Consider the following 25,590-nt stretch of genomic DNA (forward strand, 5'->3'; position numbering starts at 1 on the left):
CGCTTTATTATTCGCCTTGGAAAAGTGTATTCAGTGGCTCTAAATTTTAATTAAACTGTATTTCAACTTAACATCTCCTTCATCTTTTATTATGACAAAACATGACGAGCTAACCTTGCTTTAATCTCTTAACAACCATCACTGCTCCAGACACCTCTATCATGTGCCATCTTGTTTGGATCAAACAGCTCATTATGGCCTCTCCTGAACATTCCTCAAGAAAGAGATAGAGAATGGATCAAACACCCCTCTCTAGACCTTTTCTAGCTCTGAACCTGCATCAACACCACTGGAATTAAAAATACGCTCTTGATCAATCAGTCTGAGTGTCTGTTTCAGGTAGGAAAAGGATCTCAACCTTTAAATATAAATATAAAAGAAGTTGGAAAAATCATAGTTAAGATCAAATTGTTCAAAAGCTCTGCTCAGTTAAGCACAAGTCCTTGAACATGGAACCTTTTTATTCCAAAGGTTTTACAAATTAACACTGCACACTTCTCAAATATCCGATACAATAAATGGTCACTTTGAAGGGGATTTATCACCTCGATGTTTTTAATGTAGCTGCTCTGTTTCAAAATACTCTTTTCCCTTCTGCTACCCTCACTAGGACTGAAACCAATTGGAATACACATGTGTTAGAGAACAGGAGAGCCTTAAACCCCTGCAGGAACATCTTAAACAAAATTTATAGACTATTACACATTGGTGCTAACTTTAAGATCTCTAAACAGCAAGACAATGACCTAGAGCACTTTGAGAGCTTTAAAGGTGTGCTCTGATTTGGTTAAAGTCCTTTTATTTCTTATAGCTTCACCACCAATGACACACAACTCTGAGTTACGTGCACACTGCAGTTAGCCCCAGAAATTCTTTAAACGTTTAACCTTTCCCATAACAATATAGAACTCTTCAGGGTAATAAAAGACTGTCCATTTCATCTGTCATACCCCCCCAGAGCTGCTCCCCACCAGCTGTGCTCTGGACAGATGTGCTCAGCAAACTACTTTTAGTTACTTAAGCCTTAAATAAGCAAAGGCGAGGTAAGAACTTGCGTGGCATGTAGCATTTCTCTGAACATACACACCCTCGGTTAGCGTGCACTTCTCAAAACACAAAATCTATGAAAATAGGCGTTCTGTTCGTTTACTTCTAACATTCCCCACGTTCCCCCTTGGGCTCCGCTTCCCATGCCGCAGCGATGCCGTTTTACACCCGCTCCATGAGTTAACAGCCAGGGATGCTCCAAGCCCCCCGCTACCGGTACCCACCACCGGGCTGAAAACCAGCCCTCTGCTTTCGGGTTCCCTGGCCAGTTTCTAACCCAAATCAGAGCGTTCAGGGTCGCTCCGAGGCCGAAGCCCCCTCACGAGAATTTCGGGAAGCCTGGAGCCGCCCGCGCCCCGTTACTTCGCGCTCGCAGCTCCAGGCCGAAGCGGCTGCCCCCCCCCCAACCCCCACCGGGGCAGCGCCGGGCCCCCGCCGCATCCCTGCGGATGCGCCGCCAAACGGCGAGGCCAAGCGGGCGGCGAGCGGGGCCGCGGCCGCGCTCCCGGCCGGCAACGGCGGAGAGGCAGGGAGCGGGGACGGAGGGAGGGAAGGAGCGGGGGGGGGAGCCCCCCGCCGCGGCGCCGCTCCCGCGGGGGCCGCCGCCGGGCCCCGAGCGCAGGAACCTGTCGGGACACATTCTTGAGGCCGCCGCGGCCGAGCCAGGAATGCGGCCGGGGGAGCCGGGCTCGGCCCCGGCGCGGGCGGCGGGGCCCCTCGGCCGAGCATCCCGGCGCGGCCCGCACGCCGGCTGGGCGGGGGGGGAGGTCGGGGCGGGCGAAGCTCCCCGGCGGCGCCAGGAGAAGGGCGGGGGGAGGTGGGGAGGGGGAGCGGCCCGACGCGCGGACCCGGAGGCAGGACCAGCCGTTAACGGCGGTTAACGGCGCGGGCACGGTGCCCCCCCCCCCCGCGGCCCCGCCTCCCGGCCCGGTGCCACACTCACCCTTGGAGTAGAGGGACTTGGGGGACTCGAGGTCGAGGTCGGCGCTGAGCAGAGAGATGAAGTCCGAGGGCATCGCAGCTCCGCGGCCCGGCAGGGGCGAGGGGGGCGGTGGGAGGAGGGGGCCGGGCCGGGAGGGGGGCGCTGCTGCCTCCGCCGCCCCGGGGTGGGGAGGGGAGACACCGGCAGGCGAGAGCGCGGCGCTCCGCACGTCGGGGCCGCGAATCGGGCCGGGTCGGGCCAGGCCGGGGGGCTCCGCTCGCTGTCGGGACCGGGCACCGCCACCCGCCGCCGCTGACAGGAACCGGCCGCTGCCAACGGAACGCGCCCGACCGCCTCCTCCGGTGCCGCTCTGCGCCTGCGCCGCCGCCGGCGGGAGGGGGACGCGCGCAGGGAACACCGGCGCTGCCCGCCCGCGCATGCGTCCCGGCGGGCGGCGGTGCGAAGACGGAACAGCCCACGAGGCGGGCCCCGCGCGCCTGCGCAGAGGAGCCCGCGGCTGCGCGCCCCCCACCACCGCCGCCAGTGTCGCACTGCGCATGCGGGGCGGAGGGTGGGGGTCGCTAGGCGGAAGAGCCGGCGCGGTGGCGGCGGGGGGCGAGGAACCGTCTAGAAGGGGGGGGGGGCGGCGGCCCGTGAGGGAGCGCTGAGGGGAGCGGGGCCGGGATCCAGGCAAACCGCTCTGCGTCGTCCAGGTAAAGAAGCGGATGTTTCAAAGCAAGCAGAATGGGCATCGTAGAACCACAGACTCATAGAACGGTTTGGGTTGAAGGGACCTTAAAGCTCATCCAGTTCCAAGCCCCTGCCACGGGCAGGGACACCTTCCATTAGAGCAGGTTGCTCCAAGCCCCTGTGTCCAACCTGGCCTTGAACACTGCCAGGGATGGGGCAGCCACAGCTTCTCTGGGAAAAGTCTGTGCCAGCGCCTCAGCACCCTCACAGGGAAGAGCTTCTGCCTCAGAGCTCATCTCAATCTCCCCTCTGGCAGGTTAAAGCCATTCCCCTTGTCCTGTCCCTACAGGCCCTTGTAAAAAATACGGGAAGAGTGTTGACAGTGGATTTCAATTAAGTGAAAAGCAGTGGCATACAGCTTGAGAAAACCAGTACCCCAGACATGGGTAATCCAGAGAACAGAAGTACTAAACACAAAGGGTGAGGGAGTTTGGGAGCCCCTGTCCCTGCTGACAAAGGTGTGAGAAGGACAGGGAGGCTGGGAAAGGTCACCCACACAGATTTAACACAGATTTAAGTTATTTTTCCAAGGTGATAAAAGTGCGCTTTGGAGGTGGGGAAGGGATTGGAAGGTGAGAGGGCCTGCCTGTGAGCCGGGCAATGCTTAAGCTGTGAAGAATGGAGGTGAAGGAGCTGTGAACAGCTGATGCATGCCTTGGGCTCCACAAAGGGTCCGGTTTCCCCGCAGGGACTGTCACCAGAAGGTTGGCTGCAGTCCCCGGCAGCCAATGTGCTCCCAGATCCTGGCAGAGTCACGCTCCAGAAGCACTCGGCAGCTTCCAGAAGCTCACTGCACTCACCGGCCCAGGCTGCGGCACATGGGAGGGTTTCATGAACACCATCAACCACAGGCTGCCCGCCAGTCGGTAAGTCACCGTGGGGCAGCCTCCCTGGTTATGGTGTTTTGAAAGGGCTGTGGAGTACGTCTGCAGATTTCAGCACTGTCCGCAGGCTTGTTTGTATCTAGAATCTAACATTCTTTTCTGTCACCATTTACCCTACCCCATCATAGAATCACAGAATCAGACTGGTTTGGGTTGGAGGATCCTTAAAGCTCCTCCAGCTCCAACTCCCTGCCAGGGGCAGGGACACCTTCCACTAGAGCAGGTTGCTCCAAGCCCCTGTGTCCAACCTGGCCTTGAACACTGCCAGGGATGGGGCAGCCACAGCTTCTCTGGGAAAAGTCTGTGCCAGCGCCTCAGCACCCTCACAGGGAAGAGCTTGTGCCTCAGAGCTCATCTCAATCTCCCCTCTGGCAGGTTAAAGCCATTCCCCTTGTCCTGTCCCTACAGGCCCTTGTCCAAAGCCCCTCTCCAGGTTTCTTGTAGCCCCTTTAGGCACTGGAGCTGCTCTAAGGTCTCTCCGGAGCCTTCTCATCTCCAGTGGAGCAGGCAGATGGCATCGTGTGAGGACATTGTTCATTTGCTTCAAGACAGGCACAAGTATCCTCCCAAGGCAAAATCTTCCTAAGGGTTTTCCTGTAATCACTCTGATATCAGCTGACAAGTAACATTTCCTTGTGGCTGTCTGCTTTCTGAAGCTATGGCAGTGGCAAGGAGGGGTTACTGACTTTCAGAGGGTGATGTGCCACTGCGAAGTTCTGCGTGGCATAGTTCTTAATTTTGGCAAAAAATTCTGTCACTGAAAGATGAGGAGCATCCAGGTAGCAGGTTTTTGGGGGCTGATTCTGGAAATGTTACCAGAGGAAAAACATACTTTTGTTAAGGGAGCAAAGGGAAGCAATGTGACGCAGATCTGGAATCCCAGCTGAAGGCATTTCATGGACAGTTTCATGGTCTCATAGCTGATAAGAAACTGTATGTGATATGAGCTGTCCATAAGGGTGAAGAGGTGGTACGTGTCATGTCCAAAAGCAGCTGAGACCCTGAGAATGAGGCCATGGAAGCTGGTGTGGGCAGCACTCTGCTTTGTAAAGGAGGAGGAACAGCTGATGTGGGGATGTTGGGGGTCCTTAGTGGAGGATGAGGGGTGCATTAAGTGTTGTGTATCACCCACGGCACTCACAGGCTGCATTTAGCTGTCACCAATTGATTGTTGTCCTGAAAAGACATTGGTTCATTCCTGTGCACAGGAAATAGGAAATAGCCAGAAATTGCAGGCAGCAGGATCACTGCTGCCTGCTGAAGCTGTCTAAAGGTAATGTTGGGGGGGGTTTGGTGAGGTTGTTTTGCAGTGGGATCAGTTTCGCAGCTGGAGTCCGTCCTGCTCAGCGCTAGTGCCAGCACAGGGCCAGTTGTGCAGCGGAGAGGTGGCACTTGCTCAGGGCAGCACACCCAGCTCAGCTCAGCTCAGTTCAACACAGCTCAGCGTTGCTGCAGGACCACAGCCCACCTCAATGTTAGGCTACCTAAGAATATGAAAACCAGCAAAGCAATTTCCCAAATGGAGCAATGCTAAGTGACTGAAATCGGGTAAAACACCAGCTATAAATCCAAGAAATAATTTTAAAGCCCAAGTCTAAAGGCATTATTTAGCTGAACAGCACAGGGGCCTTGTAGAGCTGTCACAGTGTGTAGGAGGAAAGAGGAGGGCTGAATACACACTGCGCAAACTGACAGGCTCAGATTATATGACTGGGAAATTAAAAGGATTTGATGATAAATTTACTGAACAACTGGCAATTATTTTTAATGGTGGGAACTTTAGAGAGGGGCAAAAAAAAAGGTTGTGGAGTGGTCATATTCAGAAGAGCTGAAAGGAAAGATCCCTCCTTTGCAATCATGTACCTGCCAGCCCTGGAAGGGCCGATGAACTCCTGTGCCTGTCGAGAGTTGCCCTACCCGGCGAGGGAGGAATGCCTTGAGAAGAGAGTGAGCTACTCCTACACTGGCAGTACAAAATCACACCATTTGGGAAGCATCCAGGATAAAAAATGTCAAACTGTGCTATGATCACCTCCTGTCTAAGTAATGATGGAAAAAAAGGCTTTCTGAGATGGTGCTACTAACAGATGGTTTGTGGCAAAGAAGAAAAACACTTCTTAGTTCTGAGAGGGGAGCGACAAGAGACGGAGCAGTCTGGGATGGAGCAGGTAGCTCCCCTGGCTCTGTGGGGCAGAGGAATTCATTGCTGGCCAGCCAGACTAGTCGGTGCCAAAAGCCCAGATGCTACTGGCACAGCAGCAGCAGCTACGCGACTGTGAAAGATTCTTACTGCAGCAGGGACACGTCACCCCACAGCTGGTGGCTGGTTTAATTGCCAGGACAGTCGCAGGTGGCACGAGAACATTCTCTTCATGTTCAAGGTACAAGCTAATTGCCTCTGGCCAACCAAAGCAAGCTGCATTTGTGTCCAGAGCACAGTGTCCTCCAGGTATCAAGGCATTATCCTGGTCTTTCATGCCTGATGACGACACGGAGTGCTGGGAATGCCACTGGCAGGCAGAGCTCCCTCCCGAGTCCCCAGGACTGACTGCGCACCTGAAATGGGAGGAGAGGCACTGGAGGGGGGGAGGCGATGGGCAAAGGCCAAAATTGAAGAAATAGATAATGTGCTCTTTGGGAGGAGAGTGCAGTCCTGTATAATTAGAATTCTAATGACTAAATACAATTAGTCCAGAGTGCAGCATGGAGCAGTGCCTAGCAGTGGGACTCAGGGAAATAACTGCTGCAAGACAGGTCAGCAAAACACAAGTACAAGGTTTACTGGAATCCAGTTGAAGCCATAAACTCCTCCCATGGACCCCAGCACGTAAAAAATCCATGTGGAGCACACAGCAGAGGTGCTGTCATGGAGGGTAGGACTGCACAGTTTTGAAATCCAGCTTGAGTTACAAGATATGTTGAAAGGGGCAGAGAAATAAAAAGATGAGGCACAAGCGGGTGAAGGGAAAGACCTCACCAGCCAGAGCCCAGGAGTGTGTTCAGGACGTTGCACATACGCAGTGTTAACACACTGACCCGGGACACAGATTTATTGAAGGCAATAAAAGATGTTTCATTAAGCAGAGCTGCTGAAACACCCATCCAGCCCGTGGAGTGACCCACTCCCACGCCTTCGACAAACCTTAAGACAAATGCTTATCCTGAATGGTGTATGACGGAAATACATGAAAAACAAAATTCCAGTGGCTCCTACTCTGGGTGCACCAGTGAAGGGTCTCACCAATGCAGCAGGCAGCAGCTGGAGCCCACGGCAGAGGATCCTGTGGCACAAAGGGCCTTGACTGTGCTGGGCCGGGGATGCCATGAAGTAGCACATTAATTGTGCCCTGTCTCTGATTGCTGGTGGATAGCAGCAGCGAGGACCTACGTGATTTGTTTTACTTAGTTTTTTACTTCTTGTGGACATGCCCTTTCGCTGAATCACAGGGGAGCTTCTGGGCTGCTTGCAGAAGCCCAGCACCAAACAGTCGCTGATGTCTGATACCCTTCAGTGGAGATCTGGTACTAATTACCCAGGGAAATAAAAGCTGCTTACGCTTCCCAAGGCAGAGAAAACATTCAGGTGAACGTGCTGAACCTGATAAAGCAAGGGAATAGAGAGCGTTATCCTTTCTAATGACTCTCAGTCAGGACCTTAGCCTCCAACCTCCCTTGCTTTGCCCAAGATCTGGGTGAGGTTTAAGCTACAAATGCAACTACAATGTTCAGTTAAATCTTTCTTCTGGGTGTTCTCACCAGCCCCAGGTCACACACTTCATATCCCACTGTGTTGACAGCAAATTAAACCTGGCTTGTATTCCCTGACCAGGAAAATTAAGGGACAGTGTAGGAAGGATTCAGTCCAGCTGCTCATGAGGGTGGCACAGCATAGCTCTGTGGTACCAGACCCCAAAAGTCAGCATGGAACCAACTCCTCCAACCCCGTTGTTGGTGCTGGGCTATAGGTCTTGATCACAAGTAAAACTGGAAGCTGGGGAGGTTAATTGTAATACTAAAGGAGGTTATAGATGAATGACCACTGAGCTGCTTATGCATTTTTCTTTACCACTATGATTTTTGAACATTTTGTGCCTCTTGCTTTGGATAGACATAGAGTTTCAGTGCCAGGTCCGGGCTGGTTTGCTGGGGGATTCTTTATACGAGCTCTGTAGATCCTTTTCAAATGTCAGTTTGGCTGATGGGCAAAACCCTTAATGTCCCGAAAGGGCAAACTCCAACCTGTGGTGGAAACAGTGAGCAGGATCCGAACTGTGGAAGTTACACAAACAGTGGAAGTTGAAATAACACAGTAAAGGAAATATGTGCCCTGTTTAGGAGCAGGAGAGATTGCAGCTGGGGGTGGTATGCAGCTATCATGAGTTTTTCCAGTTTCTGCAGCAGAGATTTAGAAGAAGATGGGCTCCAGTTGGGATTCTGTCTGTGGAATCTGGGAACTGCTGATCCCCAAAGCATGAATGAACTAAGGAGCAGCAGCACGTGGCTGGGGACACGGCCAAGACAACACCTCAACAAGTCTGTTCTTGCTCACATGTCTGTGAAATGTGGCAATGCTTTTTGCAATAATATATGGAATACATGTAACTAAAATACAAGTCCTAACGAATTAACTGCCAGACACCAAAACAGGAGACTGCCCATTAAAAGTTATGTGTTCTGTGTAATTAAGGTATTTTCTCTTTTTGTAACGAAGTTCCTCTGCCTGCAGAAGCAGTCAGAGAGCAGCAGGTGTGAAGGGGAAGGAGCCTAAACCAGGATTGTGGGGATAAATTAGCAGGTACATGCGTAGTACTGCTAACCCCATTTCCAATTTTGAAGCCTATGTAGGTGTTTTATTTTCTAACTGGTTTAGAAAGACTGTCATAAAATAATTAGGCTCTGTCAACAGTTCCCCTATTCCCGGATTACTGCTTCCTGACTCATTAGAGCTGCTGAAGTTGGCAGGAAACTTGTTTTATAGTAATTTCTGTTGGCGGTGTCCCTGGAGAAGAGACACCGTGGGGCATGTGACGCTGGTGTCAACGTCACCCTCATAACGGAGGTACGGGGCAGCTGGGAGATGTCAGGTCACTGCTGCCATGAGACACCAGCACCTCTGCACTCCATGCTGGAGACGGGGAATGGGATGACTGGGATCCTAGACTGTGTGGCTGATGGCTGGGCAAGGTTCGATTTTAGGGACAAGGAGTGTGTTTGTGTGATTTGGTGGTTTCCTGAATATTTGGCAGGCTTGTAACGGTTTTAAAAAGAGAAAAAAGAGGAGCTACTTAAAACCCATTGAAGAAATGGGTCTTCCCATTCAATCCCAGGATAATGCCTCCACAGCATCCCCAGCATTGCCTCCCAGAGCAGCAGCTGTGATGGGCAAACACAAGTCGGCTGCATCAGGAGGCACCAAGTCTTCCATGGCCTGGTGGCAGCAGGGCAAGCATCTGGCTCCACACAAAGCATGACCCAGGGCAGGAGTTTGTTCCCTGTAGCTCTCTGACTCTTACTAATCTGGGTAGAAGCAGCAGCATTTTGTGGGGGCTCCCATCTCAGAACAGAGCAGTGCCCAGCCAGCCCCAGCCCACGGCTCCCAGCTCCAACCTTGGCAGCACAGAAAGCTCCACATCCCATTCCCCTGCTACTCCTTCCCTTTATCAGCTAATTTCAGCAAAACCAGGAACATGCTCAGACCGCCTACCCATCCTCTGCAAACCATCGATCCAATCAACAGTTACATTCTGCTTTGTCAAGGAATTTGGGTTTGTGGAGAGGGAGAAGAGACCAGCACAGTTCTGCTGGTAACACGGTTACATGAACAGTGAAAGTTGCCTCCGTGCTCTTGTTTACAGTTCTTCACTCTACTCCTGCTCCAGAGCACCTGAAGGAAGCAAAACACACACACACACCCAGCTTTAATTCCACACAGGGAGTTTTCTCGCAGGCTGAAAGCTGAGACAGTGCCTGCATTGTGCAGGGAATCTGGCAACCAATGTTTGCTGCGCAAGAAGTTCAGTGTAAGGACAAAGATTTGGAATTGTCTTTTTTAATCCTCAGTAAAACGGGTAAACAAGCTTTGTTAATGCCTCCCTTGTCATCTGAGCAGTTCTACACCTGTAGGACCCATCATTCAGCGAGCCAGAGGAGAAAGGGATGAGAGGAGGCAGGCTGGGCCCACAGCCTTGCTGGAGGGAGCCCCGGGCAGGGGAGCTCAGCGTCAGGAGAGCACCAGGCTCACACCAGTCTGCCTCCATCATGTACATGCTGCCCTTCAAACCAGCCCACGGGCAGAGAGCTGCAGGGAGGATCTGCAGGACTACGGACCAGTAAAACACATGTCTGTGCTGGGCATACTGATGCTGTTCTAAGCTTGTAACTGATGGAGAAGAGGGAAGGCTTGGGTTCTGTAAACACAGCTCAAGCTCCTCAAGATGCACAAACAGAGAACTGGTGCGTGTGCAGAAAAGGGACAGCTGTTTGGCAAAGGCTGCTTGGGTTTCCACAAGGCATTGGGCAAGACTCTGAAGAGCTCTGAGAAGCCCTGGAACAAGACTGAAGGTCTCCCCCAGGCAGTTAATCTGCTGACAGAAGCACAACCAACAGAGAGGCTCTGCAAGAGATAGAAATTGACAGGCAGTATTGCCAACAGTGGTCTGGAATATAAAAATATCATTTCAGATTATAAGATCTATTTTCCATAAACTTACAATGACTGACCCATTGCCAAGTTTAAGACCTATGTTAACATATGACTCTGTGGCCTGTCAACTTTATCATTTATCATGTAGCTAAACAGAATGTCCCAGGTCCTTCCTATGGGATTTTCCTTGGCTCAGATTTACACTCTTTTGCTACGCTTAGTTAGGGCAGAATAAACACAGGCTAAACCATGGAAGCAGCCCAGGCCCAACAAGGGACTTGCAGTAGGATATCCAAGACCCACTGCAGCAGTGCGGGTTTCTCTGGCCAGATAATTCACTGTAAGAGACAAAACAATCGATGGCAGTGGAAAAAGTCCCATGGGAAGACAGACCTCTACAGGGACTGCTCCTCTGCTCAGAGTGAGCACCAAAAGCCAAGCTGCTGCTGGCAGCAACTGCCATGCCCCAGGAAGGAGGAACAGAGGGACTAAGTCAGCCCCAGCAGAGCTCTCCATTCCCAGGGACCAAGCAGCTCCTTTGCCTTTTGTTTTAAACAGGCAGAGTGTAATCCCAGATCCATAAATTCTTCTGCACGACCTTCAGGGGCACAAAGTAGTTTCATGGAAGAGGAAGCCACAACCTCCAGGAGGTTTTCGCAAACAGGACCCCAATAGATTGCATCCCTTTTTGCAGCAATTCAAAGAGATGATCAGCTTTGCTGTAACCTTTGTGTCAGAGCAGCGTTGTACAGCTCCACTGAAGGATATCAGACACCAGGACACGAGTTCCCTTTATTTAGCAGTTCCTGGAGCCACAGACCAACATGCTGGAAGCGCTGGAAAGATTTGTGGCTCAATGCACAAAGCGTACTTTATATTGTCTCTGCACTGTTAGAGGCCAACTACATCACACACAAAAACAGAAGAGAGAAATATCCTCCTCTATTCCAAGACAAAACCAGCATTATGCACAAATCCCAAATGCATTTCTTTTCCCTTTTCATTTAGGGAGAAAAGACCGGATTTGTATTCCCCCCCCACACCCCCCATCTGGTGCACATTCACAGTAATAATGAGTTTTGCTTCCAATACATGTGCTGGATCAAGACCTCAGGGAGAAAGGGAAAAATCTGCATTTTGAGCAGCCACATGTCAGTTCCCATTTCTGGCACTGCCACACGCAGCACAAAAGCACCCAAACAAACCAGGCTTCAAAGGTGTAAATGGTTTCACAGAATATACATTTTAAAAGGGACAAGTACAAATATTACAAAATGAACAGAATTGCTTTTAAAATACTTGTATTTGTTCAACCGTTAAAAACGACACGTACAGAAAGAGCTAGCAAAGCTAACGACTTCCTGCTGCTCCAGTTAAGTGTTGCCTGCATGCACTGGGATAGGTACTGTGGAACCGGATCTCCGGCCATCTCTTCTGGACAACTTGCAGTTTATGTCTGACGATGCTATGTGAAGGACTGAGGCAATCCACAGGCTCACTGGCAGCTGTCTCATGTCGTCTGGCTTAACAAAAAGGCATTGAAATAAAAATGTTGTCTGTGGTTTACTTCAGAGACCAAGAGAGAGCACGAGAGAGAGCGCACAAGCACGCACACACGAGGAGACCACACACAGATGAGAGAATACCAGGAAGCTGCACTTGCCCTGCCACCACAGGAGGAAAGTACAGCAGCTCCCAGAGTTAGGATAGGGTGGGATTAGCTTGGTCCCATGGATCTCAACATCACTTGACAGACAAAGCTAAAAGCAAGGCAGGAAAAAGGTTAAGAGGAGCAGAACTCCATGTGTTGCATGTGTGCATTCTCTCTCACACCCTCCTCTTCAGGCTTTCTGAGGTCCCAGCAAGGTCAGTTCAAGAGGTTCTCCCATCCGACATGTAATAGCGATACATTAAACCTAAGACCAGTGCTCCGAAGACTGGGATTAGCCATGTTGACCAGAAACTATAGGGAGAATAAAAACCAAATGCACAACAAACCAAAACACACACACACATAAAACAGAAGAAAACAGCAAGTTAATAATTCATTCAAGATGTTCATCACTTATTACATGTCTGTTTTCTCCCAGGGAACTCTAGGAACCCGTCTCCCATCAGCTAACAGACCAGCCAAAGGGGCCGTGGCTCTCAGGGGCGGGCAGCACTGGCTGTCCCCATGCTCAGTGCTCAGCCCAGCCCCTGTGAGGGGCCCCTACGCCTGCAAGGGGGCTTGGTGCCTTAGAAAACAGCAGCTGAATTGTTGAAGCTTCCAGCCTGGCACATACAGAAACCAATTTGGGGTTTTTTGTTGTTGGTTTGTTTTGTTTTGTTTTTCCTTAAATAAGCCAGACTGTAATTTGTGCTATGCAAACAGCTGAGTTGACTCAAGGATGGAAATTGCTACAGCCATCCCACAATAAATCTTCCTCACTCATAAACCAGAGGCCACAGGATCACCTTCATCAGCCCCCTCAGCTAAAAGATTCTGCATCAGCTATGAAAGGCTAAGGCCCTGTTCTGGCTCTAAGGATTTTCAACAAAACAGGGCTGGTCATGGTGAAGAGCCTCCAAAAACATGCACATCACTGTGTTGTGTCACCCCGTGGCCTGCAGTGCCCACCCAAATAATCCCTATAGTGCAGAGGGACTACAATGCACTAATATCCAAAGGTTTTTTTCCTACCCATTACAGTTAATAATGCAGTTTTACAAAGGGAGAGTCCTAACCCCTTGATTTCTTACTCTTATTTTGAGAGGATACTATACCTTGATTGGCCTGAGGATGTCATACTTGGATTCTGAAGGAAGAAACAGGGAGTTAGCAGGGGAAAAAGAAAACATTAAACGTGCTTATGAGACTACAAGACTGAACATGTGATTACAAACACAGAGTAAAAATAACCCTTCCCTCCTCTCCCGACCACCCTCTGTCACAAGCACGTATGTTTCTGGGGCTGTTTGCCATTGTCCTCCCCTCTACATTCTTTCCATCAATCCAATCCCTCCCACCCAGTCACCAACTTCGCACTGGAACTTGCACCCTCACAATAAAAGGTCTTGCTCATTACCTTGCAAGCAGCCTGTTCCTTTTAAACACTAGGGACGATGACCTGTACTTAGATACAAGACGATCCCTTCAGTGTGATGCCCTCTCCAAACCCCTGCCCACATTCCCATTTGCCGTCCTGCTCCCTGACCACTGAAGCATACAACCACAATGTTCTCATCAGCTCTTCCCTCGCACACAGCCTGTTTCCAAACTTTCACACTCCTCCTTTCATAGAACTCTTGAGAATTTAAATCCTCCTTCCAGTCAGCTGCTATTCTCACTTGGGCCTTCGTCACCTCTACAGTCTCAATGGCGGTTGCTGCTCTCCACTTTAATCAATAACTACCAACCAAAAATCACCTTTCCTGCCCATCCTGAACAGAATTACCTCCATTTCCTGAGAGCCTTAGTGCTTGCTCTTTTGCTATAATACATTCAGTGGCTGCTATACATCGACACTTACCTGTGGGGAGCCAACTCTTGAGCTGCATCCCAAGAATATACATGTAGAGCTTTTTATTTGTTTGTTGCTCCCCCCTATTTATTTTCACATTACTGACTTCTACCTCTTGCTGCCGTTTTTAAGTTATACTTGGGCCTGCTTTTAAAACAGATGTTGTACACTGGAGAAACGCCTTAGCAGTACATAACTCACTGGACTTTCTCTTCAGAAGAGAAAAATTATTTAACTCATACCCAAGGGAGCTACTCAGATTGCTACTCATTTCTAGACACATTTATGATCCTGCTTATGAAACAGAGTTAAACGAAACAAATTTTAAGGTGAATATATGCATAATTATGCAGTCCCATGTTATAACTAAGTGTAGGCTTCATACAGCCTGAATTATTCTATGACTACAGCAAGCAAACACTCCCAAGGCCTTCAGCCACTGCTCCCTCTGTTGACAGTTTCCCTCTTGGTTCCTGCTACCCTGCAAGTTGCCCTGCTTTAAGCAGCAGCTAATGAAAGTGTTGTTGAAGGCAACACTGCGCCTGGTCCAAGCCTTCAAGCCAAGCAAGAAGAGAAGCCAGCTGCAAGGCACATGTTTACCTCTCCTACGGAATTCTATTTATTACCATTTCCCCCTCCCCATCCATTTCAAGGCATTTTTGCAACACTGTGCCCTGTTCTAATCCAGGAGTACCTGAGTTTTAAGCAACACCAGTGATTACCAGGGCAGTTAACAGAGAATTCTTGTTTTACAGCCAACCCCACAGTGGCTGTGCTTGTCTCCTGGCTTGAATGTAACACCACCAACAGTTCAGTGGTCAGGACATAGCAAGTGATGCAAAAACGAGTCTGTGGCTCAAGGTGTGGAAATAACATTGCTGATGTCAGGGTAGAGAGGGCACAAAAAACCCTTCCATTTTCACACCAAGGTGACTGCTGAGCTTCAGAACAAAAACAAACGTATAATTTGCTTGGAAGATTTATTCATTACTTTAGCTTGTTTAAACAGAAAGCCACAAGCTCCACAGGAAAAAAAAATAACATATAAAAAAGGTGCGTGACAACTTCTTTGTTTCATTCTGTGAGCATCATTTCCACAGCATTAAATTAAAACAGAAAAGTAAAATACTAATAGCTTACCTTGGAACCTTCTTTTTTACGATCGTGCTGTCAAGGGGAAAAAAAAAAAAAAGAAGAAAAAGATAAGCACTGACTTCAAGAGAAACCTGCAGTCTTTACGAGGGAATTGTTCGGTACACAGTTCTCATCAAAGGGGCAATTGCCTGGACTCGGGTTTCAAAGGAGTCATTCCTTCAGCACCCAAAGGCACAGTCGTTGCAGCAGGCAGGAAGCTGGTGTTTGTGCCATGCCCATGTGATCTCTCACCCTCTTGAACTCCTCTAAATTACAAGGCAAGGCGAAGTTATGGTACCACCACTAAACGAGGAAACCAATTAGATTACATTCTTTAAGTGGCCTTGATTTAATTGTAGTGAGAAATCTGTTTTAAATGGTGAGAAAAGAAGACTAGTTTAGTTTTGTTTCCTCAACAGAGATCCTTTTTCCTCAACAGAAATCCTGGACAACATAGAGACTGCCCCAAACCCTGAACTACTGACTTATTTCACAAGACACATCTTAGTGGATGTGTTCAATGGGTTACACAAAGGAGAATCACAGTTTCACACAGTCCCATCCTGTATTTGAAAGAGGCTGTGACAGCCAGCTGGTCCTTACCGGGTGGATCTCCCCTATGTAGTACTGCTTGAGCATTTCCCTGGCATCTGAGGAATGCCCAACATCTTCGAAGCTCTCCGTGGCATCTCTACCAGCTTGTTCGAGCAAAACCTCTTCTCCACCTGGATGCTGGAAGAGAAGACTTCAGGTGAGCAAAGGGCTAGATGCAAAAAAGGTACAGGAGTACCTTTGCCTGCCTGCTTTCCTTTCTTCCATTCATCACGGATGCCTCAAACCAGCATCATCAAGAAAATCTTCCAAAGATTCAATTGTCCAACCTCTCCTTCAGGAATTCACAGAGAACGACGTATGCTGCACAGCCTGGAAAATACCTTCCATAATAAAAATCCTTCCAAAGAGGCAAATCCCCAGTGTACACAGAGAGCACAGCTTTTTCCCCCACAGCCAAGCTACCCCTTCTGTGATTCCATAATGGATTTGGGCAAGAAAATAATACAGAAGAAAGGATATGCTCATGTAGGTCTTCATGGGCTCAGCTGCGTAAATCAGACTCCCCTGCTTGCAGAGGAGACTCTCCTGCATGATTTTCTCAAGAACTGTCCTGAGGCAACTCAGCTGCTAGTGAAGCACAAGACAACACTGCCTTCACAGGCACCAGGAAAGGATATTCTAGTTCTTCAGATACTTCAGAAAATAATAGTATTTGGCTTACAGTCAAATGAATGGAAAAGAACAGAGAAGTGCATCATGTTTTCTAGTGGCATAAGAGGCTACAACTCTAGTGTGGCACCAACAATACTGCATTCATCCAGTGTACAACCAACCACTCAACAACCAGGGAAAGAAAAAAAGTGTCATGAAAAATGATCAGTTTGACATCACAAACTGATTTCAGATTCAGAAGTTATAAAAACAAAAGTACCAAATCCACAGGATGCTCCAAAACGACGCTGACATTTCTGTGGTGGCAGATGGTCACAGATAACTGTCAGACCAAGTGCTACGAACTGACACAGAACCCTGGCGCAATTCTATTCTCCTTGATAGGTTGGACTCTTCTCTAGCACTGTCGATAACCATAACTCCAGGAACAGGCGCGCTAACCACAAAGCCAGCAAAGTGCAGTCTTTACAGTGTGAGTGTGAATAACTAGTTAAACTATCAGCTAATACAGTTAAACCAATAAAGGCTGGCTTCCGAGTGCACACACAGGGACTAACCCAGTTTTCTACAGCATCAGGCAACAAGCACTGAATACGCTAGTTGAGATGAGAATTACTCCCTGCTGCCTGAAATGCCCCCAATGGCTACAAGCCTGGAACTGGAGATGTTAGATTTCAGATCAAAGGACAAACAACTGCTTTTCTCTGCAATATCCTTTTTCTTCCTACAGACACATAACAGTTGTCATTGCCCCTCTTCCTTCAGTTTGTTTGGTTTTGCTGCCAACAGTCTAAGTATTCCCACTTGGCTATCACACCTCACACCAAACATACTCAGTATGGACACAAAACCAGTCCAGCTGTTTACTCCAGTGAGTTGCTGCAGCAAATCCTGCGATCCTCCTATTTGAGCTCTTTATTCTGAATAAATGCCTTTATTGTCCAGGTATGTAACAAAATCAACATGACTCTTTCTCAGCAGCCATGAAGGGCAAAGTCTGGAGTCCTAGGACACAGTTTGGTTAGCATTAGATTGCCTTAGCTGTAAAATCAGGCTCCACTCTGCGCAAGCCCTCCATGCCTGGCTACAGGTCTTGCTGCTGTTTCTCCCACATCAACAACACTCAGGCCCACTTGATCTCAGAGGGAGTCAGACCAGGGACCAGCCCAGCAGAAACCCCCCCCTACGGAAGAACAGGAAGCTATTATCTGCTGGGGTTGCTGTGAGTGAACTTGCTACAGAGCTGGAAGCATGTCTCTGTTTAGGCAAGCGGGTTAACGGGAACACAGGCTGCACTGAGACCACCCTTTAGATCATTTCTGCACCCCTAAGATCACACTCTCGGGCCTGGCTGCGCTGGTAGAGTGCTGTATATTGTCTGTGCACCTTACTCAGAACAACTGTCCAATTTACAGCTATTTTATAAAGCACACTTGCAAAGACCTGCAGAAACTAGGGGATGAAAACCGGCCATTTACTTTAAGCCTTTTAGAAAAGCTCCTTGGGGATGTCTCACCAGAAATCTCATTTCAGATGGAAAAATATCAGAACTGAATTTTAAGACAACACCTTTGCTGTCCTCATCATCCACCCTAAAAGGGCAGACAAAAACCTGCAGTAACAGGGAACATGCAGTGGATATTGATTGGCTTTTGGTGGCATTGAGTCTTTGCACATAGGAGAGACAAGGAGAAAGGCAAAGTTTACTCCTCTTTGGGTCTGAAGCCTTTCTACGCGCTTGCTAAATCCACAATGACAATAAAAAAGAATTATTTATTCACGCACGTCTGTCCTTGGCTGTAATCGCCAAGCCAAAAGAAAAAGACTTCAGAACATTTTGGCATATCATCTTTCTGAAAGGACTCGTAGTCTAGACAGCCACAGCTGCAACCAGACAAGTCTTACCTTGTCATACCTGAGCTGACATAAACCCAGACTATTTATACAGGAAGTCATTCACGCTGCCACAAAACTTCTCAAAGCTACAGTTTCTGCAGGAAAACATGAAAACTGGAAGTGCTGCAACTTGGGGGGGGCGGGGTGAGGAAAGAGGGGGTTGGAGAAGGGAGAGAAGGGGAAGTACTTCCAGAGGAAACAATGGCTGAAAAATACCTGTTTCTGAAAAGAAACAGACAAAAGCAAACAAGAACAAGAGAGGTGGGCCCAAGTGCCAGTCCTCAGGAGTCTTCCTCAAAAACAGCAGTAGAACTGGAACCTCCTTGTCACTTGAGCCTTCAGCACACACAATAAAGTACACATTGACAGCAACATTAAGTCTTGAAGCACCAGTTCTGGAAGGGTATGACCAATGCTACTGAGCAAAGAAAACAGTTCTACAGGAGAACCCTGTCATTTGGAAGTGAAAACACAACAGCCATCACCAGCTTAAGAGGCCCTGGCCCAGGCAGCACAGAAGGGAGACCAGCCTGCTCCTGCCACGGTCAGGAGACTTGGAGTGAGGAAACCCAAGACGTCCTTGTGCTCTGCAGCACTCACAGCTACCAGAGGTGCTCTCAAAAGCACCATTTTAGTGTGATCTTCCAATCGAGTTCTCCAAACCGGGTCCAGAGAAGAACAGCAGAGCAGAGAGTTGTGGAGCCCCATATTCACTCCAAGCTCACTTTAAGTGTTACTGACACCCTTAAGGTGGCAAAGTTTGCACTTGGATGACTCACTCCCTAATTAGCAACTCACACAGTCTATCTCCAGTGTTCAGCCAGCAAGGCTGTACTTATTCATGAGACCTCAGAAGATGCTTTATCTGTGTAGCCTTTAAAAGGGATATGGAGTGAGCAAAACACAGCAGCAAGTCAGAACCATAGGCACGCAGCAAAGGCCTGTGAGAGCACAACACAAACTCGCTGCAGAAGGTGAGAGCCGAGAGCCAGCCGCCTTTCCACAAACTCCAAGTGCCCATCTGCATATGTCTGCCTGGCAACTGCTGCTACAGACCCACTGCAGACTACAAATGAGCTCAGAAGCAACGCTAAGCTCTACGACTAATTAGATTGCTGGATCATGTAAGACACAAGATCATCAGGTTGAGGAAGGATGCAGCAGCTTTCATTCCCAGCCCCTAGTATTAGAGAAATAAGCCACGAAAGGAGGAGTATCACTGTGCAGTAATAAGGTGCCAGTATGATACAAGACAGAAAACAAGGACAAGCAGCCACCTAGACACCAATGGTGTTCATCAGCCACACATCCTTCAAAGCTTGTTTTAAAATGTGGAACAGGTTCCCCTGAAAATATCTCCGCAAAGCTGGAGCAAGTCAGCATGAGCAAAACCAGATGTTTGACATTCCTCCTTCTCCCTCACAGAGTTCTGGTTTCAGATACACCAGAGTACGCAGGACTCAAATGCAGAAGGACAAAGAAGGGTATTCAAACTTGCTGCCTCTCTGGTGAAAGCAACCATCTGATAAGTCCCTCCTCTTCACTTCCATCTAAGTGATACGCTCTGTGAGAACCATATAATTTTAATGAGAAGCTGTCGGTAGCAGAGTATTTCCTTCCTTTGAAACACAGTTTGAAGAGCATTATATTTGAAACCAACTGACCAATGTGGGTTAGAGTTGTCACAACCCAGGCTCTTGCCACTTGGAAACCAGTTCAGATAGATGTCTAGCCACACTTCTCATGGTATCAGAAGCAGCAGCACATGCCAAGACGCAGAGCTGTGGTGGCTGCTTGTGTCTTGTGGACTCAGGCAACGGACAAAATGGTATATGCTGAAGAAACATGTACCTCCAAACTCTTCTAGTCCTGCATAAAAATGGAGATAAACCATGTCCCTCTATCACTAGAATGCTTGTGAAAATAAGTCTACTACAGATTGTGAAGCTGTTTGTGTGAGCAGACCAGACCTGAGCCTGTCAGGGAGGTAGACCTGTCTTCCTCTGCTTCCTCACTCATCATTCACTCCGACCTGAGCAGCCAGCCCTTTTTACTCTAGCCATAGCCTACCCTTGCTTTTCTAGACTACTGCAATTCTGGTGGTCCAACTGCCTCGATTTGAGAGAAAATTACACTACTGCCACAGGCTATCTCAGAATGCAAATAATTTCAGGCACTTACAGGCTTTCTGAAGCACAAGAGATTGCAGCCTCTCAGAAACTCCTATGAAATATCAGTTGCTTTCTTCGCACATCGCCTGCGTTTTGTTCACCTTCTCAGACTTCAGCAGAATTTTGCTCTGTGGTGTCTTAATTGTTACTCCTATTACATAGTAAATAACAAAGTGAATCAGAAGTTTAAAATGATCTATGCTTCAAACAACATATGGAGCGTGAGTTGGCTAGCTAATGGCTGACCTGCTACACCTAGTTTGCAGGGACCATGAAGCAGAATTCAACAATCTCTTAGCAGTGAGGCTTCTTCAGGATTACACAATCACGCCGAGGTAACGCTCTGGTGGATATTCAGCAATCCTGTTCAAATAATCTGCGACCAAAGGCCAGAAAAGGCAACAGTTAGACACGGCTTCAGTGACTACCCAGGATGAAGGGGAAATACTACCCACTGAAAGCCCGGTAGTTGCAGCTACAGCAATCAAAGCTCTAAAGCAGAACAGTTTATCAGACAACTTTAACTTTTAAACAAGACAAACATTCCTGGTTTCTATCAGCTGCACATTGTTCCCCTGTCACTCGACTGATTGCAGTGGGGTAACAGATATAAAGTGCATTTTTGTGAATAAATTAGACCTTGATCTACACTTACAAGTCTCACTACGCCAGCGAGGGGCGTACATAGCAGAGTGTTGTGTCAGCCACACTGGCACAGTTAAAACAGTCGCCTTATTCATTCCCTAGTCCGAGTAGACCTTTTTCACGTTGGAAAAAGACACAAATGGGATAAAGGGCTTGGAAAGGGCAATATGAAATATCGTCTAAAGGTAACATTCAGGGCACTGCTAAACCTGGCTTGCAGGGGGGAAGGAAAGTGTTTTTCTGGGCTTATTTATAATACTGAAGGTGTCTCAGGGAGCACGTCCCAGATGCCACAGAGAATGCTGAGATGAAGACTGTGACTACCACGCAGTGTCCCTGCTCTGAAACACAGCATCATTCACACCAGGGTAAGTATCTCAGAAACATTTTTCTAACCTTTAAGGCTGAAAAGCAATAAGCAGCAACCATAACTGGAACACAGAGGCAAGTGTAAGACAAGGCATATGGTTTCTGCAAGTACTGTCCCAGCCTCCAGCTGATTTGGCTCTTCCTAAACCCACAGTGCTTTGTTATTCAGGAACTGGCAGTGAATTGCTTATCCACATTTTTGCCCAGTCTTCCCCATAATCTACTTAACCTTCGTATATCCACAACAACCTCTGGCAAGGAGTCCCACTGGTCTGCTCCCTGTTGCAGGAAGAAACACCATTTGTTTGTTCTGGACCTGGCTCCAGCTTCTGTGATGTCCCCTGGTTCTTGTACTAGACTTCTAGGTGCAGGCAAACATGCAAGATTTAAAAAACTAGTGAAGTAACAAGCCTTGCTCAGAACACACACGCCACCCCGCCAGTTTGACCTGCTCAGCAGAGGGAGCTGGGCTCACAGCTCTGGACTCCACTGCACCCTCTCAGGAATTTGAGAGATGCCAGATGACAGGTTTGGCCTACTGCCAGGGAGCCCAAACACTGGGGGGGTGGGGTGGTGTGTGTGCATGTAAGAGGAAGCAGTCAGCTGCTTAAAAAACCCTCATGTACTATCTGGAAAACTCTTGGTCTTGTAAACTGACCTGGAACAGGAATCGGAGTACCTTAATTCTGCACATAGCTCCACCACTTCAGAGCTTCCTGAGTTAGAGTCACACTCCATATGATTGTCTTCTCTTCCCCACCCCAAGGGTAAGCTGTCTACAGTACAGTTTGCATCTTCTTGTAGATGCATGGGACTAAATGTGCAACCGGTCCCTCACCTCAGACGGACCTATGAGTTCTCGGGTAAAGCCAACAGCTGAGCATCAGCTGGTAATTCTTCACCCCGCTGCTGCTCTGTAGCTCCAAAGCTCCATGCTTCCACCAGGCACCATCCCACAGACCTTTCTGTGCACCATACGGGGGGGACGCAAGTCTCTCTTGAGTACCGAAGACCCTACAGCAGCAGCTGCCTTTCAGCTCCTGGACCTGACACAGAGGCCTCTGTAAAAAGTGCTGGAGTGCCAACAGTGGACACCGGTGAGCAAAGGAGAGAGCAGCCAGGATCCACTTACAGTCCTGCGAAAGGAAGATTTTTTTTTTTTTTGTTATAAAAGCTATAAACGGTGCAGAACTGGCTATGGCAAATGCCAGCTCAAGCCACTGTAGTAAAAGAGAGCCCCCTAATTTGGCCACTGAAATACTTTAGAGGGTCTCTTAAAATAAATGTTGGCGCAAGACTCAAAGCACAAGTCAGATCCTGAATGAAGTGTTAAAATACGGGACCCAAAGAACAAAACAGATTGTCTCCAACTTTATAATCAAATACCAAAAGCTACCCAGAAAGCCACTACCTGCAGCTGTCAGTCCACTGCAGAAAAGCAGCCAGGCTATCATTCCCTCCTCCTCTGGTAAGCCTCCACACCCCACCTAGGTAGCTTTGCCATTATACATTATGACCACATAGCAGACGTGCTTTAATCATATGTGCCTGGAGGAAAATCGGAGTTTAATTTAGACAAGCAAAACCAACAAGTAGCAACATGTGCATTTTCAATGGGTTGCTCTGCTTTTAAAGCAAATTCAGACTAACTTTTGTACATTACCCTGTAGATGCTACAAAGGGTTTGGTGGTATTTTAAGCTGGGATAAACCCCTTTGAAAGTTTTTACCATTTCTTCCCACTCTGTTTTCATCTCCAAGTGCTGACGATACCACTCTCAGCCTTCTCAAAAACAGAAGGCAAAAGCATCGAGTCCAGAAGCAATGTTTGTCCACAGAGCCAAGAGAACCGGAGACCAGGCAGCAGAGACGGCATCGCCTCCAAAGCTCCCGTGCACGATCCCTGCGGGAGGGCAGTGCTGCAGCAGGTGCTCACCTACTGAACCACCGTTACTTTCTCCTTTAAGTCGTGGGGTGTCCCTGGAGATGTCAAATTTAAACTACTGATCCAGCCCGATGCTGTTTACCCTACAAGGCCAGAAATGAAGCTACGCGGGTCAGGGAGAGCTGCCCCTTGCACGTGAGGCACGTCCCAACAGCTCCATGGGGAGCAGAAGGTGACTCAAAGGAGCACAAGCACAGCCCCTGCGCCCGCCTGCCCTTTGCCAGCATGACCCGCCGTCACCCTCCCATTTACGGCAGGCGCTCCGACCAGGGGCAGGCGCCGTCCTGCGCACACGAACCGCCCGGGCCGAGAGCAGCGCTGCGGGGCCAGGGCTCCCGGGACCCTCCCGCGGCCAGCGCCGGGCCCCACAGCCCGGGGCCAGAGCGCTGCCCCACGGGCACCGCAGCCCCGGGATCTCCGCCCCCCAGGTCACCCCTCCCGCACCCCCAGACTCCCTCCCCAGGCTGCCCCCGCTCCCGCCGGCGCTCTCCTGCCTCAGCACCGCCGGGTGCCGTCCCACCCGCCGCCGGCCCCAGAGCGAACTGGCCGTGCCCCGGCCCCGCCCGGCCTCACCTCCTCCAGGAAGCGGGTGACATCGTAGACGCGCCCGTGGATCACGAGCCAGGCCTCGCGGCTGGAGTTCCGCTTCGCCACCTCCTCCAGCGTGAACACGGGCCCGGCCCCCGCGCAGTCCCCGGCCTCCGTGCGCCTCCCGGCCTCCATGCTGGCCCCCGGCAGCTTCGCGGAACGAGGCGTTTGGCTCAGGGCGGCCGCCGTAGCGATGACAGACACCCACCCGCCCACCCCCTGCAGCTAACGGCCCAGCCCAATGAGGAGCGCGCGGCGGTGGGGCCACTGCCGGCGCCAGCTGCAGCCAATGGGAGGGCGCGGCGCCGGGCGTGGGCCAATGGGGAGCGGGCAGAGCGATAGAGCGGGAAGGCGCGTGGCCCCACGCAGCGTGGTTCGCTCCGCCCGGCCCCGGCCCCGGCCCCGGCCCCGGCCCCGGCCCCGGCTCCCCCCGGGCCGGCGGAGAGCGGGAGGCGCGTCCCCGGCCTCGAGCGGCGGCTCCTGTCGGGGAGCGCCCGGGCGCGGCCCGGGGTGCAGCCGCCCCGCCCCGCCGCGCTGGTTCTGCCGCAGGACACCGCGGGGTTGCCTCCGGCAGCGAACGCTGCGGAGGAGGGGTGCCGGCCACCCGCGTGAGTGCGGGCACAGGGAGCCACACGCAGTGGCTGCTTCCATTGGGAAGCGCACGGGGTGCGTGCTCGTGAGGCTTGTTTAAGGGTCAGGGTCCCTTGGCTGAGCTGCAGCGCTCCTTTGGTAGGCTTTTGACTCCAGTGCCAACGGGAGGGAGCCTTCACACTGCTCCTTTTGGTGTATTCGGTATGCACATAAAATAGATGTCCGCCTCAGACCTTTAAACAGCCGGAGGAGGTGCAGCACACCTGCAAGCGCTGTGTTCTTGTCAGTTCCCAAAGCAAAATGTTCACATGCAGAACTAATGTGAGTCTCTTGGTAAATTCTCTCTTCCCTACCAGCCCCACTGAACAGGTTTAGGGCCAAAGAGGCTGTTTGGAAGCTCAGAAACCCGAGTAACTTGTAAGACTGGTGGTTTTAATTTATCAACTTGCATTTGTGGCTGTGGAACTTATTTTCTTGCACTTGCAGGTGCAAGGCTGGACAGCGGACTGTTTGTTTTAACTTAACTGCTGAGGAGGCAGAAATGCCCTGTGTTGTAAGATGTGTTAGTAGCATTACCTACACTGACTAAAGATTAAATTCTCTGCAAGGAGAATTTAAGCAGGCGCACAGCTGTGCAGTTTGCTGCAGCTGGGACTTTAAAAGGAGCTCAGTGAAGCAGGTACCTCTGTCACTAAGCTGGGATCTCCATGGGAATGAGGCATATCTCATGGCACAGTCGGAGATTTATCAGATTGGAGATGCTACCCTGACAAACCACACTGCCCGTCCACATTCACTTCAGTAAGAAGACAGGTTAGCTCCCTGAATATCCCAGGCTGTGGGTCGAACAAGCTTTCGAGGTCACTCTCTGGTAAGAAAGAGGTCTTTTATTACTGGAGAGAAAGGAGTTGCTCCAGTGCTGCCTGCCAACCATCGTCTCTAATCCAATTACTGCTGCAAGGCAAAACCTTTGCAAATGGCTGCAATTCTGGGCTGAGGCCTGGCATTGGCAGCTGGTTTTCGCACACCAGCTTACCCTGGACTTGTTCTGCTGGTTTTGTACCAGGAAATGGGGATCGAGGTGCAATCAAAGTAGTAAGGAAATGAAGCCACTTTACGAGCTAAAGAACTAAGTGCAGGGAGAGGAGGCATTGGAGTCAGATCAGTCTGATGTGCAGGATTCACACCTGCCTCCTGCTGTCAGTGTGTTCTGTCTTGGGAAGGTAAACTGTAAACCTGGACGTACCATTGTTAGAAATCATAACGTTTGATTAAC

At 49.8% G+C, this 25,590-nt stretch overlaps 2 protein-coding genes across 4 annotated transcripts in view; both read right to left on the reverse strand.

Moving 5' to 3' along the window:
* Positions 1 to 2,316, reverse strand: part of LOC115619539 (nuclear factor of activated T-cells 5-like) — a 70,133-nt gene extending 67,817 nt beyond the window's left edge. For all 3 annotated transcript variants that reach the window (XM_030511976.1, XM_030511975.1, XM_030511977.1), the window contains exon 1: positions 1,991 to 2,316. In XM_030511976.1, the coding sequence (XP_030367836.1) occupies positions 1,991 to 2,063 (73 nt within the window). In that variant the 5' untranslated portion in view covers positions 2,064 to 2,316. The remainder of the gene's footprint in view (positions 1 to 1,990) is intronic.
* Positions 2,317 to 11,530: 9,214 nt separating this feature from the next.
* On the reverse strand, positions 11,531 to 23,962 carry LOC115619547 (cytochrome b5-like). Its single transcript, XM_030511993.1, has 5 exons — positions 23,709 to 23,962; positions 15,487 to 15,615; positions 14,890 to 14,916; positions 13,013 to 13,044; positions 11,531 to 12,209 (listed from the first exon to the last, which is right to left on the reverse strand). The coding sequence occupies exons 1-5, from the start codon at positions 23,856 to 23,858 to the stop codon at positions 12,119 to 12,121; spliced, it is 429 nt and encodes a 142-aa protein (XP_030367853.1). The 5' UTR covers positions 23,859 to 23,962; the 3' UTR covers positions 11,531 to 12,118.
* Positions 23,963 to 25,590: the final 1,628 nt, after the last annotated feature.

Source organism: Strigops habroptila, chromosome Z (genome assembly GCF_004027225.2).
Source record: "Strigops habroptila isolate Jane chromosome Z, bStrHab1.2.pri, whole genome shotgun sequence".
Classification (NCBI taxonomy): Eukaryota; Metazoa; Chordata; class Aves; order Psittaciformes; family Psittacidae; genus Strigops; species Strigops habroptila.

What these genes read in the sequence shown, in the direction of transcription:
- LOC115619547 (XM_030511993.1), bottom strand. Translation starts at nt 23,858, where the DNA reads ATGGAGGCCGGGAGGCGCACGGAGGCCGGGGACTGCGCGGGGGCCGGG. An exon ending in TCACCCGCTTCCTGGAGGAG is followed by an intron (nt 15,616 to 23,708) that starts GTGAGGCCGGGC and finishes CTTCTCTTCCAG; the next exon opens with CATCCAGGTGGAGAAGAGGT. An exon ending in GTAAAAAAGAAGGTTCCAAG is followed by an intron (nt 13,045 to 14,889) that starts GTAAGCTATTAG and finishes TTCTTCCTTCAG; the next exon opens with AATCCAAGTATGACATCCTC.